Source organism: Danio rerio, chromosome 13 (genome assembly GCF_052040795.2).
Source record: "Danio rerio strain M-AB ecotype USA chromosome 13, GRCz13ab, whole genome shotgun sequence".
Taxonomy (NCBI): Eukaryota; Metazoa; Chordata; class Actinopteri; order Cypriniformes; family Danionidae; genus Danio; species Danio rerio.
The window spans coordinates 27,395,473-27,415,869 of NC_141033.1; the positions used below are offsets into that span (position 1 = coordinate 27,395,473).

Consider the following 20,397-nt stretch of genomic DNA (forward strand, 5'->3'; position numbering starts at 1 on the left):
TACACCCGTTCAAGTAAAGTGTCACCCCAAAAGTTATTATGGATTCTGACATTACTTTAAATTTCTTAATAATTGCTGCGCACCGCTAATGCAATGTTATAGCTGCTATTCAATCCCCAATAAACGACCAGGAGTCAGGAATTTTTGCTCATCACGTAATCTATGAGTTTAAAACTACTTGATGGCTCTTTAATGTAAGATCACCCAAAACCCGCTCTACACCTTTAAGAAAGCTCCCCCTTATGAGCCACTTTACTTAAATGAGTCATGAAACCTTTATAACCATGATATGTTACATCATAAATGCCAGATTTTATGCATGCTTATGACAACTGTTATTAAATGACATTTGCTCAGTTATGAAATTTTATGACAAATTTTGTTGTCTTGGTTACTTCAAGTTGTCATGACAAATACAAAAACAGGTTGTGATTTATTTATGTCAAGTTGTCATAACAAACAATGTCATATTTGCATTTGAAATGTCACAACTGAGTAAATGAAACTTAATGACAGTTGTTATAAGCATGTATAAAATCAAATGACATGATTTAAAGGTGTAATGACAGTCTTATGAACACCCCTTCAAGTAAAGTGTCACCCCAAAAGTTAATACCTATGGATTCTAACAATACTTTAACGTCTTAAACAATCGGTCTTCACAAAACACTGAACATTACCTGCAACATTATTAGCTTTAATCCACAGCATCAGTAAATGATTCAAACTGGATCATAAGTTTTCTGAGGTGTACTGGTGTATTCATGAACTCAAACACACATGCAAGCTACTGCAATTTACAACTTGTTATATGCTTAAAAAAACACTCAAAAAAAAAAAAGAGCAAGTGAGTAACATTTTTGATGAGCAAAAGTCAGTATATTGTCAGGAGTCACATGGTATTAGTTTACACTTATTCTTTTACTCTCAAAGTACCAATATTGACTCACCAAGGAGCCTGGTTTCATTTAAAAATCATCTTTAATATTCTACTGAGGAACAAAAAAGTATCACATAGATCTTGGATGGCCTGAGGGTGAGTAAATTAACACCAAGTTTTCATTTTTTGGATGAACTACGCCTTTAATATCACCTATCCAGATCAATATCATGCGAATGCACGCACATATGCGTAATTATAACAAAACTTTCACACTGTTTTAATTATATATGATTTTATAATTGCTCGGAAGGTGTTGCACATTTAATTGATGTTTGTTTTTCAATATAAATACCAGGCTCAATTAAATACAGCTCAGTGTGTTTCACCACAGTTGGAGCAACACAACCAGCGTAAATCAAAGCCATTTCATTTACAAGAAAAAAATTAGCGACAAAACCCCCTGACAGTTCTCGACTGCACATGACTTTACCCTGCAGTGAAAATTTGGTGTAGTGCAGGGCAATCTGAACCACGGACATGTTACTTTTTTACTGTGCCTGAAAGGAAAACAAATTGCACACTGAATAAAACTTGAGCCATGCGGGATGTGGTTACAGTTTGGCAAAAGCCTTCAAACTGGCCTCCAGCAAAGCCTGATCAAGGTGATCTGACACCAAAGGCTTGTCTCTTTCTGAAACCTGATTTACAGAACAGGGTGAGCTACTGGGAGTTATATTCTAACACTATTTATTTTGGTAATATCCTCACACAGCCGTTTTAGTATTGAATTCGGACCATTTTGGAGCGGTTATTGGAAGTTAAACCTATTGGTTATCTGCTGCAGTGGATCATAACACGCTACCTGCCGATTCTCAGGTGACCGCTGGCATTATTTTTAGCCTTAGACTGGCTATCGCAAGTGTTACTTATTTGTATGCCAAAAGGGAAGGTGCATTTGTTTAGTTTACACAGATACGTTGGAATTATTCATGTTTGCATATTTCCACCACTGGCACATTTATATTCACATGCAGTCAGGATAAGTGCTTCGAACAAGTGTATAACAGCGGTAGGGCGAGAAGATTAGCTAAAACTGATGACCTTCCAGATAATGGTTTATTTTTCTAAACACAGAGATGCAACTGTTCGATAGATGTCCAACAGGATGTTATTTTGCCTTTTAAATAATTGAAATATTACACTATTTGCTGTTACGGTGTACCAAACCAAATCAAATAGCATTAAGGATATTGTGCATCAATCATTGTGAAATGTATAAACTTTATATGAGGTCATACAGTAGCCGGTCTTATCTGTTGCTTTAAATAAACTGTAAATATGATACTATTTGGCAGTTCTAATGAGATAACAGAACTTAGAATTCATTTACTGAGAACATATGCTGCTGTTTTTTTTTTTTGTTTATGTCAGTGATTATAGATTTTATCCATTCAAATGAATTATTTTAAAATCCCCAAAGACCCAGTTTCAAGTTGTTTGCATAAATAAACATGTCAGACCCTTCATTCATTTCTTTTCGGCTTAGTGGCGCTATTAATCCGGGGTTGCACAGTAGAATGAACCGCCAACTTATCTAGCACATGTTTTACGCAGTGGATGCCCTTCCAGCTGCAACTAGCGCTGGGAAACATCCATACACACTCATTCACACACACTCACACACTACGGACAATTTAGCCCACACAGCGACCATCTTGCATTGAGGTGACAGCACTGCCTACTGCGCCACCCTCTTTTCAGACCAACTTAATAATAAGTTTTTAATTACTCTATACTAACATTTTAATGAATAATTTGGAACAATGTATTACATACACACAAACGGATCAAACACAGACAAAAAGGGGTTTCAAGCATCAAATAATAATTAAAAAAAACTAATAGTGGAATTTGTCATGGTAATTTTTTTCAGAGAAACATTACATAATAAATATTATGAGTTAAAGACAATACCTAAAATGGGTAACATTTTACAATAAGGTTTTAACTAGTTAAAACATTTACTAACATGAAGAAACAATGAATAACACATACAGATTTCTATATAGTCCTTTTAAAATTACTTATTGCATTAATATTAACAAGCAAGACTTTGGATTTTAATAATTCACCGCTAATGTTAAACTATGATTAATAAATACTGCACAAGTATTGTTCATTATTATAAATGTTTATGATTACATTAATATTAATTAATGGAACCTTATTGTAATGTGTGACTGAATGCAATTTTGTGCCACAATGTGTGGTAGCACTTCACAATACTGATCCATCATTAATTAATAACTAAGCTGGAACAAACAACCAAAGCAATATTAACTGTCTAGTAATTACTGTTAACTGTCACAAAACTGATTAATAAATAACGAATGAATAGCCCACATATGACACTGATAGTTCACTTAACTAGCCAATAACTACTTTCATTTATTCAATTTATTTTCGGCTTAGTCCCATTATTTATCCGGGGTCGCCACAGCGGAATGAACCGCCAACTTATCCAGCTTGTTTTAACGCAGCGGATGCCCTTCCAGCCGTATTCCATCTCTGGGAAACATCCACACACACTACCGACAATTTAGCCTATCCAATTCACCTATACAGCATGTCTTTGGACTGTGTTGAACATAAAGTCTGCACAGAAACGCAGAGGCTTAAACCAGCGACCTTCTTGTTGTGAGGCGACAGCACTGCCTACTGCACCGCCAATAACTACTTTCTTAGGAACTAATTAGAAAGTTTCATAATTAAAAATAAGTAATAAAGGACAAAACTGCAAAACATTACTATTTTGACCACTACTGTGAACAAATATACAATACTCTTTACATCATCGATTGGTAACCTAATAGCATATAGATGTTTGAATTCGATTCTCTATATGCAGAAAATAAAGTTTGCATTGTAACTCACTAGTAATTACTTCAGTGTTACTAATTATTGATTAGTTATGGATGAATTATGATACTTTTTCATTAGTTCTTTAGGTAGAATGAAAAAACAGTATTTATTGACTAGTTAATATTGAATTATACCAGTTTCATCTGTGAGATATTCCTAATCTATTAATCAACTTCTTTATAGTAATTACTAGAGACTTCTTAACAGTACTGTTATTACTTTTTAATTTTTAGACTATTATTACTATTAAAGTACTAATTATTTAACAGTAATTACTAGATAGTTAATATTGCATTAGTCAATTTCCCTGTTTAGTTATTAATGATGGTTTAGTATATTACCCAATAGGTTATACTCCATGTCTATGGTAAAATACTTCCATCCTCATTCAGCATAATTATTCTTAATATATATAAAACAACAAGTGTTCATATTTTATTTTAAATGATTAAATATTCTTGCTGACAAATGGCATTTTAAAGTTTTAAAGTGATGATAAGTATGTTGAAATGCTAATGGTCTAATCCGATTCAATGACTTTGCTAAGCTAAGCTAAAAGTGCTCCCACCACAACAAGAGATTGGCTGAACGGATTAAAAAAATGATAAAACCTAACTTTTAAACTTTTTAGGAGAGTTAAAAAAATGAGCCTATTTTCCAATAAAATATGAGTGTTCCTTTACAATATACCAGCAAATAGTTCCTTGTGTAGTTATTAGTCATGAATCAGTACACTAAAATATTACACAATAGGTTCTATGTTTATCCATGTTCTATGGATAAACATGGGTGAAATAATTATTATCCTCATTTAGAATATTTTTTTTCACCCACAAATGTTCATATTTTATTTCAAACGGTTAAATCCTCTTGCTCACAAATGGCATTTTAAAGTTTTAAAGTAATGATGAGCATGTTGAGATGCTAATGGTCTAATCTGATCTAATGACTTATGCTAGGCTAAACTAACATGCTCTTATCAGGCAAAGAAATCAGCTGAATTGATTAAAAAAAATGGTAAAACTCTATTTTTAACTTTAGGGGAGTTTAAAATGAGCTTATTTTCCAATAAAATGTGAGTTCCTTCAGAATACCAGCAAACAATTCCCTGTGTAGTTACTAAAGGTACATCAGTACACTAAAGTATTACCTAATAAATTATACTCCATTTTTTATGGTTAAATATGGGTAAAATATGGGTTCACTTTTATTTTTAAGTAATTAAATCATCTTACTGACAAATAGCATTTTTAAAGTTTCAAAGGAATGATGAGTGTGTTAAGATGCAAATGGTCTAATCAGATTCAATGACTTATGCTAAGCTAAGCTAAAAAGTCTCCCAAAAGTCAAAGAGATCGGCTTAATGGATCAAAAAAAAAAGTTAAAACTTAACTTTTAAACTTTTTAGGGGAGTTGTAAAACGAGCCCATTATCCAATAAAAAAATAGTGTTCCTTTAAAATATACCAGTACATACTTCCTTGAACACCGGGAGAACATGTAAAACTCCACACAGAAATGTCAACTTGTCCAGCCGGGACTCGAACCAGCAACCTTCATTCTGTAAGGTGACAGTGCTAAGCACCGAGCCACCGTGCCACCCTAGACAGTTATTACTTAACAGTAATTACTAGATAGTTAACATTGCATTAGTCTTTTTCCCTGTGAAGTTAGTAATGATGGATCAGTGTTCTATTATCTAATAGGTTATACTCCATGTCTATGAGTAAACATGGGTAACATAATTACACCCTCATTTAGAATACTTATTTTCACCCAGAAGTGTTCATATTTCATTTTAAACGATTAAATCCTCTTGCTAAAAATGGCATGCTAATAGTCAGATTAGACCATTAGCATGTTGAGATGCTAATGGTCTAATCTGATATAATGACTTATGCTAAGCTAAGCTAAAAGTGCTCCTATCAGACAAAGAGATCAGCTGAATGGATTAAAAAAAGGTAAAACTCAACTTTTTAACTTTAGGGGAGTTTAAAATGAGCCTATTTTCCAAACAAAGGTGAGTGTTCATTTAAAATATACCAGCAAACAACTCCCTGTGTAGTTATTAATGGTACATCAGTACACTAAAGTATTACCAAATAAGTTATACTCCATTTTCTATGGTTAAACATGGGTAAAATAATTCCAACCTCATTCAGCATACTTATTCTCACCCACAGTTATTAAAATAGAAAAAATGACAAGTGTTCACATTTTAATTTTAAATGATTAAATCCTCTTGCTGACAAATGGTATTTTAAAGTTTTAAAGTGATGCTGAGATGCTAATGGTCTAATCTAATTCAATGACTTATGCTAAGCTAAGATGAAAGTGCTCTCACCAGACCAAGAGATTGGATGAATGGATCAAAAATGGTAAAACTTAACTTTTTAACTTTAGGGGAGTTGTAAAATGAACCCATATTCCAATAAAAGATGAGTGTTCCTTTAAGTTATACTAGCAAATAATTACAGTTGTAATTAATTTCTGTAAATACATCTGTAATTATATTGTTGACCCAAAACCTAATACTTAAAACGATCACATTATAAAAATAACTCACCAACAAACCTGTTTCTATCATGTACCAAAAGACATTTGAGTTATAGTAGTTAAAGACACATAATATACTTTGAAATATATCAAAAAGTGACTTGGCCCAGAGCTTGGTCTGAAATGTTGTATGAAAGCAAGACACCTGTGAATCAACTTACTTTTTTATAAACCTCTCAGGCAACTTTCGCAGGTCTTAAAAGCACCCAGCATCATTGTAAAACCCACAGCGGGAGGATTAGAGAAGTGGAAAAAACACCAGTATGACCATGTGCGAGAGCTGAAAATGTGAAATAGTGCTCAAGGACTTTGTCCTTCGCTGTCATTAAGGATTTCGCAGACTAGCGGGTTGTTTTAAACCATGTGCTTGGTGATGCCAATGTGTGTGTCATTGACAGAACCCGGATCCACTGTGACAAAAGGGCAGCTGTACCTTCAGTCTCTCTAATGATGCTCACAATAGCTACTCTTCATGCCAAATCACAGAGATGAACCCATGCAGACCTGCTACTGTCATCAACGGGACAGGAAGAAGCTGGAGGCTTTTTCTAACCATCCAAAAGAACACACAGGTGAGTAAAACAGGCCAATAGTGGAGTCCCGCTTCTCTGTTGGACCAAAAACACACATTAGAATCCCAATTCAAGCAATAAAACACTCATTTTTCATAAGCAATAATGCAAGGAAGAGAATGAAAGTGACAGCAGTAATACAGGCTCTTTTATTCTTATTTTGGCAGAGGTTATGCTCACACAACAACAGATTTCTTTGATCGTGACACATTCGAGTGTGCTTTTCACAATTACATTTGGTTTACAACAGCAGGACTGGCCAACAAAATTCCTCTGAGATAAAACAAGCCTTTGATTTCGTTAAAGTTCATATCATTCATCTGGCAACTGTAATCAATGTTTGTAATTTACGTATCAGTTTTTAAAGCAGTCTCACCATATGATTAAGGTAATTATGTAAGCAAACAGTCACATCTTAAAATACAGACGCCTGTTTCTGCCATAGGATCAAACAAATGAAAATAATATAAAAATATGGTAATTGTGACTCAACTCAATGCAATTTTTTGTTTGTCTCATACTTAACTTTTTTATTTACCTGAAAGTACATTGCAAAAAAAAAAAGTGAATTCTGTGACAGTCAACATTGTGAGACTGAACATATTGGAACTATATTTATTTTGAAATTCTTTGTACATATGAGTTTGTATGTATGTTTTTTTATGTATTTATTTTCTCAGAATTGCGAGCTTTTTTGCAATTTGGAGTTTAACTTAAACTTTTTTTCTTCCAATTTGTATTGTACTTTAGATTTTTCTGTTAGAATTGTGACTATTTCTTGCAATAACCAGTTTATTGGCTGGCTTTTTTCATGCAAATGATTTCTTGCCGCAATTCTGCTTTCTTTTTACTTGAAGAGGTGTAAACTCACAATTGGTTGAAAGAACTGTTAAATTTGTCACGACAAGTTGCAATTCTGAGAAAAAGTCAGAACTGTGAGATTTGCAAGTCTCAGAAAAACTTACAATTCTCAGAAAAACTGAATTGAGAGATATACAGCATGACCGAAAGAAGTCAAGAGTTTGTATCTCACAATTTTAAATACTTTCATTCTGAATTGCCAATTTTTGGGAGTTTATATTCTTTATTTCAATTAAGTTTATATAGAAAGTTTTTTTTTTGTTTTTGCAAGAATCTGAGTAATCAACCAGAATAAAATATATTCTTGCAATTTTATCTCAGAATTGTAAGAAGAAAAGTCACAACAAAATTTTATATATTTTATTCCAATGGCAGAAAGTAGCTTTCATACGTTCTGACCATGATCTTTAACTGCAATACTAAAATGGACTCATTAAAAACAAATCAACACTTTCATCACAAAAATTCCTCTTTTTGCCTCTTTTGTAAACAGTTGAAATGTGAAAAACATCTCTGTGATCGCATCAAGCCGTGAGACAGAAAAAACCCACGAGGCACGGAAGGCAGCAGGCAGTGAACAAGAGAGGAAAGAGGAAAAGAAGATAAAAAGTCAATTAAAAAAAGAGAAAAAAAGAAAGGCATTAGTCCTATAAAACACTTGTGCGGCCAAATCTTCCGGTCTCTCATCGGCCCGTCAGTGGAAGTCTGGCTTTTCTGGGAATGTGCAGCCCGCGTGGCGAATGATGACGTTAGCAGCGTAGTGTCCAGCGCGGATGCACTGCTCAAAGGTCTTATCCTGTACCAGCTGAGACAGGAAACCTGCGCACAATTCAAACACAGAACAGATTTCATCCCAATCAGAAAGCGTGCAGAAACACACGCACGTAAGCATATGTTTAATGAATGCATACATGAACACACATCCAAGCGCGTAAACACACACACACATATATAAACATATGTCGGAGACTTTTAGCCTAGAAAATCGATTTGGTTGCCTGTAGTTTCTTTTAAAAAATTAAGGAAATCAGGCTTAAGGAGGGGAAAGGTGATGCTTTAATGCTGTGCGATACAGAAATCCTCCAGCTGCCCTCGGGCTCTGAACCCTCCCACCTAGATCTCTGCTCTCTGCTGCATTGAAAAACAGCTGGCAGATTCATTTTCCAACGTGCCGGAGCGCTGGCCTCCAACCTCTTGTTGGAACGGATAAAGGAGTTAAAAAATCAATACGACGTTTGAGCAAACACGCTCACAGCTCTATTAGTCGCAAGGTTGTCCTGGAAGAGCTACAGAAAGACATGTTAGCAAGTCAGGCTTGTGGCCTTTGAAAAGCAGAGGGCCGAGTAAGAGGCGGCGTATGAAGATGAATTACGCAGAGCCAGTGATCAACATTGATATTTTTGCTTTACACATGGAGCCAAACAGCGTTGTGCTTTACGCATTTGATGGATGACTTCACAGTTGAGATCGGAGTAGACGCGCGGTTATTAGCAAAACCCGCAGATTAAAGATAACGGCTGCGGGGAGTCTGGAAACTCCACTAATCCATCACGAAAGCGATCTATTTCCCCCTTAACTGTGTTATCTGGGGTTAAATAGTACAATGGGACATTGGCGGCTTTTTGTGTGACGAAATGAAGTATAACCAGAATCCGTCTGCAAATTGTCATTCCGGAGCAGCTGTGCGGGGAATAAATAAGCATCGTGTGTCAGAGCTCTTGCATCACGATCCCGTTTCCCAGAGGTTACAGATCAAACCTAATCCTGGATTAAATTGTCTTGTCAATAGTGATTTTCCATCGAACATACTTTCGTCTAGCACAAGTCTGAGTCTGGGACACCTGTTTCAACAATTCAGGCCATTTGTGTGCTGCCTGGAATTTCTTTCAGCTGTAAATTATATGTGAATTATTGTTAATTATTAGTTTCATAAGCCTAGGTGTTGCAGAGGCCAAAAACCTTTAGAATAATGTCTTAATGTTTGTTTGAATATAATAATAATAATAATAATAATAATAATAATAACAATAATAATAATAATAATAATAATAATAATAATAATAATAATAATAATAATAATACCAACAACCACAACAAAAAAAATATTTGGGTTTAATCAAAAATTTTCCAGAGATGCTAAAAGGTTTAAAATAATAATTAAATGTCTGAATGCATATTTATTAATAATAATAATAATAATAATAATAATAATAATAATAATGTGAATGTTAAACCATTTATTATGATTAATATGACTTCTTTACATAAATAGTTATTTACAAGCTTTTTTCTTTGTCTGAATTATGTTTGAATAAATATTCATTAAAGGGCACCTAATTTGACCCCTTTTTCAAGATTTAAGAGAAATCATTAGTGTCTCCAGAATGTGTCTGAAAAGTTTCAGCTCAAAATACCCATCAGATTATTTATTATACCTTTCAGAATATTGGAATTTTCTGCTCTGAACAACATTGTAGCTGTTGTTGTTGCCTGTGCCTTTAATGCTAGTTCTCCCCGCTTACCATTCCCATGTGCCTGTCAGAGTGTGCCTCAATCTTCACCTCAGCTGTGTCAGATAAACAGCACAGTGACATACATGAAAAAAGCAGATCTCATGTAACATTTGTGGAAAAAAACTACAGTAAGAACTTTCCCAATGATTATTTGATATTTTTGTTTTGGACTTGTGGCGACGCAGTGGCGCAGTAGGTAGTGCTGTCACCTCACAGCAAGGTTGCTGGGTCGCTGGTTCGATCCTCGGCTCAGTTGGCATTTCTGTGTGGAGTTTGCATGTTCTCCCTGCATTTGCGTGGGTTTCCTCCGGGTGCTCCATTTTCCCCCACAGTCCAAAGACATGCAGTACAGGTGAATTGGGTAGGCTAAGTTGTCCGTAGTGTATGTGTGTGTGAATGTGTGTGTGAATGTTTCCCAGGGATGGGTTGCGGCTGGAAGGGCATCCACTGCATAAAAATGTGCTGGATAAGTTGGCGGTTCATTCCGCTGTGGAGAACCCGGATTAATAAAGGGAATGAGCCAACAAGAAAATGAATGAATGAATGTTGTGGACTTAATTCAAGCCTTTCTGCAACGATGAGTCACACACAATGTCGTAACAAAGTTCACGCACACGCAGCAAGTGCGTTTAACTTTGCACTGTTTTTGCATGGCAAATGTGACAGGATACACATTAATATTCACTGCTGTATGGATATCCGTTGTGTTAAAGTTAAAAATAAACCTGATTTAACAGCCACAAACCTGGATTGAATAGTCTTCTTTTAGAATTGTATTAACATGTGGCTGTGGTGTTAAAGCAAATACGGTAAAACCGCTGTAATTCATTACAAACATGCATTGTTCTCAAAACATTTTAAACTTGTAAAACTAATTTTTGATCACATTTGATAATGATTGATGATCACAGATAGCCGAACAGATCTTTTAATCCCAGTTGCTTTGCGCATGTCCTGTCTTGTTTATATGATTATATACATTACTATAGAGACATGTTCATACATGGCTATCAATCAATTTGGTTGGCGGGGAAACCGCACTACTATTTTACGTTGCGGTCGGCCTAAAAATTGGAGGGATTTGGATCCCATTTTAACGCCAGGAAATTTAAAAAAAGAGACTTATTTCTTTATATCATCCCAATATGACTGTGGACACAATACCTACACACAGTTCTGTCCAAACAGATTACAAAAATAAAATTTTCATCATGGGTGCCCTTTAATAACAAATAATATATGGGTTATTGCTATCAGTCTTTTTTAAATATGTTTTTTTAAATGTATTATTATTTATATTATTATTAATAATAATAATTACAATAACACCAGCAACAGGCATTTAATTATTTTTAATAATTTTTACAATGTAATGATAATGAGTCCAAAGACATGTGGTACAGGTGAATTTGGTACACTTTGCTATCTGTGCGGTGTTAGATTACTTGCACAATTTCTTCTATTTTGTTGCTTTGATCACTTCTATTGTCCTCATTTGAGAATCTCTTTGAACAAAAGCATCTGCCAAACAATCAAATCTAAATGTAAAAGCGATTTTTCAAACACATTCTGTCTAGGACTAGTCTGAGTCAAACACACCTGTTACAACAATTCAGTCCGTTTATGTGCCAACTGGAATTTCTTCTGTCGAATACAAAAGAAAATATTTTGAAAAATGTCTCATCGCTTTTTGGCAATACAATCAATAGAAGTCAATAGAGTTCAAATGTTGTTTTGCGCTGGTTTTCATTGTATGCACGAAAACCAGTAATCATCATCAGTTCCAGAGAAAAATGAGAAGTCACAGGTTGAGGGTGATATGAAGGCGAGGAAATGATTTAACCATTTGGCAGATACTTTTCTCCAAAGTGATTCACACTGCACTGAAAGTACAATTTTGACCAGTTCTTACTTTTCCCTGGGAATTGAACCCACAACCTTGGCGTTGCTTGCACTATGCTCTCCTGTTTAATAAGGGTGTCAAAATTAATTGTTTCTTTAGTGCATCGCAATGCAGACGGGAACATTTCGTTATGTAATTTGTTACATTATGTACTGACATCATTTGCATTTATCTCCTATGTGTATGTCGCCGTAGAATACTATGGCGAGGGAGATGAGTGCGAATAATTAAAATTCAAAAACTCAGCACAATTCACTGCGTGCATTTGCTGGACAGTCATTCACTTAAACTGAACTTAAAGCAAAAGCCCATATTTCACTGCGATTGAGAAAATGAAGGTAAACTCCATTTCTTTCTCTTTCTCTCTCTCTGTGGCTCCTTTGACCTGCTGTCATGACATTTCCTCTCCTTTCAGCGGTTATAGTGATGCTTGTGAATCCACACATAAGCGTGTCTTCAGAGTGAGTTTTCTCCACTGCATCTATCATGGATCAGCTGTGATCGCTGCTTTCGTTTGTCAGTGTCACTATCAGTGTACAGCCCCAAAACCTTGCAGCCAATCGCTGCCCTTTTTGTTGAGCGTGTGACCAATCAAAGGCGTTTAACAACTCGCTTGACAATGCTCGAAAAGCAAGAGGGTTATTTACATTAGTTTATTTGCTATAAATGCTCATGTTGTTCAGTGTATATAATTAAGTTTTGTTTAATGCATTCAAAAAGTGTTTTTTCTTTGAGCAGGTGAAAATAAAAGTACGGTTCATATATCCGACTGTTTGTATAAAGGACAAAATTAAATACAAAAAAAAAATTTATACAAAAATTATTGTGCTGCGAAGTAAAGTATGAAATTGTGTTTGGAAAGAATTGTGCACCAAGATATTTAATTGAACCGAATTGATGGCATGATAATCGTAACCGAACCCTGAGACCAGTGTAGGTTGAAGCTGGATTTATGCTTTTGCCTGGCGCCGCATCACGTATCTGTGCTGACTGTGCGCGCACGTCGCAAAACGGACGAGGCTTTTATACTCGACGTGTTCAACGTTGTGATATTTTTTTAAATGGCAAGGGGGGGTCAAAAGAAACTGACTGTAAAGACAGACAGATAAATAGAGAAGTAGGAAGTTTCCGAAACTACGTCATTTCATTAATATCATTCAATACTTTTAAACTAATTATTTTTATTGTTTTTATAAATTATTTTAATGATAAGTATTTTTATAACCATTTAAGATTTTTTTAAGATCAAACTTTGATGCATCACTTGCTTTCGTTCATATCTCGGACAGTTTTACCTTTTAAATTTATTAAAATATTAATAAAAGGGGATGGGTTGCTCTACAAATATATTTTATTATGGCAAGAATAAAAGCAAAAAAAAGAAAAGTTCACTTACTAAATAAAATACTGATGTTTTTATTTTATTTAGCCTGCTCCACAATTCACACATTACTGTCTGGTTAGTTTCTGTCCTGTACTTATGCTAAAAAGGCAATAATGGTCCAACATTCCTGACCATTATCACCAGTAAAGCCTAGAAAAACAGTATATTGTAAACCGATTGGTTCAAAGACTGCTTTTTTCTGTTATCAAATGAATAATTTGTACCTTATTTATAGTTTTGTAACTATTAAATTGTTTTAAATTCAAAATTCAACTATATACATCATCAGTGTAAAACCAGTGACTAGTGGAAAAACATATTCTGTAATTGTGTACCTGGGTCTCAACTTTTGCCATGATCTCTTTCAGTTTTAACAAACGTATCCTTCAGGTTTTTCAAAACCTTTTAACAAAAACGTTTTCTTTTCCCACAGCTGTTTCAATTTCTAGTCAAGAATGATTGATCATTAGGTTATCTCTATGATCTTGGATCATAAAGATGTCTGTACTGTTGTACTGTTTCTGACTAAATCTTTTCAGAGTGTTTCATAATGAACTTAAATCAAATGCGGCGCCGCGCGCACTGTTAGCTCGAGTCTCAAAAAATACCATGCGCACCGCCAGCCGAAATCATGTCACGCGCACCCAAAGTAAACATCCGCAAACTCTGCGATGACGTCACATTCGCTGCGTGCACTCAAGCTAACAAGCGTACCCCTCGAGTATAAACCAGACAAGAAAGAATACCATAGTTTTAGTAGTACAGTACCTCCAACAAAAGCGTCTCCAGCCCCATTGGTGTCCACTATCTCGCTCTGGTCGATCTCCAGGACAGGGAAAGTCTCCACCTTGTCACCTGTGGAAAAGATGGTCCACGGTAAGTGTGAGCTTGTTAAACTATTGTAGAGCTGAAAAATGAGCCTCATTTACAGACCGGCTGTTTGGTAGACGTGTGAGACTTTCTACTGTCAAATATGGTCTTTTTTATATAAAAGACTGTATAGTTTCCTTAGAAGCTCAAAGAACTTTTTCATTTTTCAACAGTGTCAAGCATAGATTCAAAGCCGCAAAAATAAAAAAACATCACTGTTTCGAGAGCTCACACGCCTTGTTTTCTGCGTATGTCTCCTTTACAAACAAATCTAGTTAGCATGATGCTAATCATCCATGACACAGCAGAGACAAGAACCAACTTAGCATCATGAAAAGATGGAGAAGTTCCCTTAAGACATGCAGAAATGAACAGAGGGATGTGCCATTTTCACTGGATGAGCTGTAAGAGCCCTGCTTGGGCCTTGAACTCAAGGAGAGGCAATTATATCATTTGGCGGTTCTTCAGCACCGCAATTCTTGTGGAGAAATGAATCAGCTCTCAAAAATAGCATTTGAAAGACGGCGTCAGTCTATTTTCAGCATTCAGTCTGAATGATCTGTCCCCTTTCGGGCTAAAATAATGCATTAACTGTCCCGCGGTTCCCTCTCGAATGCCTTCTGCCATACGCTTGTGTTTTATTCATGCCATTAGGCTCCATTAGGGTTGAATAAGGCTGATATAACTTTGCTTTGCAGTAAGAAGAGCACTTCAGAAAACCTGATATTAGATTCTTGAGGGTGTTCAGAAAATTCCACATGTGGCAAGTCTGGCAACACAATCCAGCACTGCAATTTGCCATCTGAAACTGAGCTACTGCTGCCTTCAAGAGCACCTGGTGGGTGCCGACTGCAGCCGCTATTACCACATGCCACACAGTCAAGCTGGAAAAATAAAAACACGACATGACAATTGCAGTCACATCTGGTATACAATTAGATTAACATAATTGAATCCAATGCACTTTTACAGAGAACTATAATAATACAAATTAGTTATTGGGTTTACTAATGGCCTGTTTCCACTCAGTAGTGCACTTCGGTACAGTACAGAACAGTAGGCATGAAATTTTTTAGCACTACCACAAATACTAAAATTGCGAACTGTACCACTTTTTTGGCACCCTATTTAAGGGTATTTAGTTACATTTTACAGTACCAAAATGGTGGAGCTATATTCACGGCTTAATGCTGTTGGTTTATAGTGTCACCAGAGATTGGTTTAGAATCGTCACCAGAGGTTGCAGCAAGAAAAGTGAACAACAACAACACAGAAAGTGCTATTTTTAAATACACAACTTAAACACAACAACATGATAATACAATGTTGGTGGGCAGCAATCAACCATGCTCAAACAAAACTTGTTAATTTCTTGTGCTGCACCCAAATCTGTGGAAAGCACAATGTGTACCAATTTCCTTTTTTAATTGCATATTTGCCATATAGATGTATTTGAACATTATGAACATTAGTTAACAAAAGACGCAATGAGTGAACTGTCCATATGCCTTTCTTCTTTGAGTGAGAATCACAATCACAACTTTATGGCATACACCACACTTATTAAATAAGGGTATATTTGGCAGTGCAAATGCAACCCTGATCAGGGTGACCCGTACCAAACTGTACTGTACTTTTCTGAACCACGCAGTTGAAACGAGGCATAACATATCTAGTCATCATGTTGACTATATACAGTTTCAAGCTAATTTTAACCTATTCTACTAACCCGAACCAAACAATATACTAATTGTGCTTTTGCACTGCATTGTATGACTCATCTGCATAGTATGGGGTGTTTTCCATTGTGTAGTAGCAGCTCAATTACAATATTTACATTCAAATTTACTCATTTAGCAGACGTTTTTGTCCAAAGTGACTTACAATTGAGGAGGCATTTAGTGATTCAATAAGACACAATACGCACAAGACATTCTAATTATACAAAGCAACTGTTGGTGCTCAGAGAATTAGGAGTAAGTGTGAGTGATTTATTTTTTTAAATCGAGAGAAAAGTGTGGTTTGTCAAGCCCACTCACCAGTGTGAAGCACACTTCATAAATGTACAGAGTTTTATTTTTGATTCTGATTGTAGGAACGTGTCTGGTTTGAATGTGCAAAACTGGTGAAAATCAGTTCAAGTGTCAAAGAGATGAAAGATTGTGCTTTCTACAGTTGGTTTGTCAAGCCCACTCATCTGTGCGAGGTAAGTGGGGGCCCTGGGGTAACACTATTTTAATGGTCCATTTGAGTGTCAATAGACTGTCTGCTTAATATCTGCTGATACTGCTCCTTCAACAGACATTTAACTGCTTATAAGAAACTTTGCAAATACATGTCAACTTACACTAACCCTAACCCTGATCCCAACCTAACAGTCTACTTATAATCTAATGAGAATTAGTTGGCATGTAGATGCAATGTAGCTTAAATTCAACAAACAGACCATCAAAATAAAGAGTGATCGGTCCTAGTCATGAACATTGTGCCTGATGCTTTAAAGCAGTACTAAACTACAGTGAAAATTATTCCCAAGTATTATGATTATGTGGCACTTATCAAGCTCACTTGAACTGATATTCTCTCCTTCCTTTACTATACGTTATAGCACTAAAGAAGCATCAATAAATATTAGAAGCAATGCTGAAAGATACAGAGCAAAATCATGTCTCGTGTAAGCACTCAATCCATCTAACCGCTTAAAGGCATCAATAAAACTACTCATAAACAATGTCACATGTACCTTAGGGAAGTAATTAACTGTTCATATTTTGTGAGTCAGTGAGAAAGATAGCACTTTGTAAATATATGTACTTTATTAAATATTCATTACATTTTTACTGATTACATTAAAAATTACATTTACATTACATCTATTAGTGATGCCTGCATGTTTGAATAAATCTGTCCTCACAATAAGCTATTACAGCTATTATAATATACTATAATTCAAAATTAATTAATAAAATGTTCAACATAGGGCTGGGTGAATTTGCGCGCACACACACACACACACGCACACAGGCACCCACATATATATATATATATATATATATATATATATATATATATATATATATATATATATATATATATATATATATATATATATATATATATATATATATAGTTGAAGTCAGAATTATTAGCCCCCTGTATTACTAGCACCCCTGTTTATTTTTTTCCCCAATTTCTGTTTAATGGAGGGAAGATTGTTTCAGCACATTTCTAAGCATAATAGTTTTAAAAACCTATTTCTAATAACAGATTTATTTTGTCTTTGTCATGATGACAGTAAATAATATTTTACTTGAAATTTTTCAAGACACTTCTATACAGCTTAAAGTGACATTTAAAGGCTTAACTAGGGTAATAAGGTGCACTAGGCAGGTTAGGGTAATTAGTCAAATTATTGTATGATGATGGTTTGTTTTGTAGACTATCCAAAAAAGAATTAGCTTAAAGGGGCTAATAATTGTGTCCCAAAAATGTTTTTAAAAAAATTAATAACTACTTTTATTCTAGCCGAAATAAAACAAATAAGACTTTCTCCAGAATAAAAAATATTATCAGACATACTGTAAAAATGTCATTGCTCTGTTAAACATCATTTGGGAAATATTTAAAAAAGAAAATCAAAATCAAAAGGGGGCTAATAATTCTGACTTCAACTGTATATCATTCGATATCGATAATAATTGAATATTTTTAACAATACATTTGGAATGCTAGGACTTTTTTTTTTAACAATTTTAATTTACCAACATTAGTTACTGAGGCAAATAGTTTTAATATTCAAGAACAAAAATATTTAAACAAAATATATCTCTTTATGATAAAAACACAAGTTCTAAAGAGACTCGTAAACTTAATAAATAAAATGTTACAAAGTGTGTGTAATGGTAAAGTATAAACACTGAACAATCAAAGCTAAATTTAAAGTGTGAATAATAATGATACAGTGAACGTCAAACTCTATAAACAACACAAATTGAACATTACAAATTGTGAAGTTGAATGACTACATTATGCTAAAAAATGACCCCATGCTAAAAATCTTTCAGATGGGGAGCTATTGCCTGGGATGCACAAGAAAAGAAACCAAAAAGCCACTCTGGCGACATCCTTACATCCTTTTTTATTTACAATCTCCTCGCTGCTGCCAGTCACAGCTTTAATTTTCGCTTTTGACAATGGTGTGTTTGGTCAATAAATATCGATACTGATTTTAGAGCCCAGCTCTAATTCAACAATTGTATCACTTAAAAAGGTGATATATAATGTGCGTTTCTGTAATAATTATTATTAATATTCAGTTTCAACCAAGAACTGTTCCTGTGGTGCATTTGACTTGCAAAAAAGTGGTCTATTTTTAATATAAACATGTGCCTACACTATTTCACTCTAGTATGGCTAGAGCACCATAGACAGACATGATGTCCTGTAAACATTCATTTGCTTGCAACTCCAAATTACAATATTTCAAACTCTACTTGAAGGCTGCGTACAACCTCACATTTGTTGACACCAACTAGAAGACCTAAGGGAGAAAGCTGAAAAACATAATCCAGCCTTAGCTAGACATGGTGACAATTCCTTCACCAAAACAGCCTGTAATCAGTAACAACACGCATCTACAGAGGGCTTTAAAGCGCACACCTGCTAATAGTAGCCGGTAAGTGTCAAAGACCATCACTTTGTGTGCAGAACTTCAGAGGAAACCATCAGACGCAGACAGTAAACAACAGTGAACGTGAGCGAAGCCTTTCAACTGACGCAACAATGAGCACTCAAGACACGTCTGCTGCGTGTGTGAGCGGTTTTTCCCTCAACGAGGCAGCCGATTGTGTCTTTGATAATTAATTACACAAAAAGCAGATCCTTTTAGAATCAGCTAATTAGCAGCAAAACGACTTTGCTTAATTAATGCAGGCAATGAAGCATGCTCGCCCGCCTTCCTCTTGAAATGATTAACTAGAGGATCTTCCGTGCGAATTAAGTTAACAGAAACTCATGATCTATCTATTATTTCGCAATTAAAGAATACAATATTTCCATTGCTGTCATAGCATGCTTTCTCCCTTGCGCACAACTACGAACGTGAGTCTAATGCGCAGTTTTGTTAAAACAGACGAGTGACTGAAGGGAAAAAAAAAATGACCAGAAGCAAATGAATGTGTTCAAAATGAAACTGTATGTGGTTCCTTCCTTCCTGTACATAGGCTGACCTGATTCTACTTCCTTTTATGACTCAGAAACAGCGCAGCTTGAGAGCGAGAGAAAAAAAAATAGCCATTAACTGTTCCTCCCTTTGATACCCATGACTGAACTGAAGAGGCTCTAGACAATAATGGACATCAAACTGACGATTAAGGCTCGTATGAAGCTACAACACTCTGTTTCTTCAGATCTGCGAGGGGGAGAGAGCAGAGACAATGCAGTTCAGCATGGTGCGAATGTAGGTACTAGCATGAGCTAAACCCTCCTGCCCTTTGATGACAGGTCACGCACCAGAGGCATGCTGGGAAATGTCCAAACATCCCAGCCGTGGTGAGTCATATGGAGGGAAAAAAATTATGAGGTGATTCTTGGAAGTGCGTGGTACAACATTAGGTCATATCCAGGGGTCAGAGTCCACAAAAAAATGCTACAATAAAAAATATATATCAAGCACACACTGCCTATTAACTCAATGTAAATTGCTACAAGGAACAAATGTCAATACAATAAAACTGCGGTGTGTAAAACAGATTTAGGGTTCAGAGGGAGGGCTGTGAGCGTTAAAAACTCTGGAAACATACACTGCCAGTCTTCCATCTTGGTAAACAAGGCTGAACTTGCATATGTGCTAGTCCCCTCGCATTGATGTTTAATGGTGCATGTTGCTCTAGGTGGTTCCCATAACCTCACTTTGTCTCCTACAAGCTGCATCAA

At 35.4% G+C, this 20,397-nt stretch overlaps 2 protein-coding genes and 1 long non-coding RNA gene across 5 annotated transcripts in view; 1 reads left to right on the plus strand and 2 right to left on the minus strand.

Moving 5' to 3' along the window:
* The window catches only part of kat6b (K(lysine) acetyltransferase 6B), a 50,147-nt gene extending 41,663 nt beyond the window's left edge, over window positions 1–8,484 (minus strand). For both annotated transcript variants that reach the window (XM_087279364.1, XM_087279358.1), the window contains exon 1: window positions 6,865–8,484. The gene's annotated coding sequence lies outside the window, so the exon portion shown is untranslated. The remainder of the gene's footprint in view (window positions 1–6,864) is intronic.
* Window positions 1,570–7,405, plus strand: LOC147841071 (uncharacterized). The gene is made up of 2 exons (XR_015505984.1): window positions 1,570–1,759; window positions 6,759–7,405. It is a non-coding gene; the product is annotated as an uncharacterized LOC147841071 (long non-coding RNA).
* Window positions 7,059–20,397, minus strand: part of adka (adenosine kinase a) — a gene marked incomplete at its 5' end in the record, with an annotated part of 289,242 nt that continues 275,903 nt past the window's right edge. For both annotated transcript variants that reach the window (NM_212791.2, NM_001272084.1), the window contains 2 exon segments: window positions 7,059–8,612; window positions 14,362–14,448. In NM_212791.2, the coding sequence (NP_997956.1) occupies window positions 8,488–8,612; window positions 14,362–14,448 (212 nt within the window). In that variant the 3' untranslated portion in view covers window positions 7,059–8,487.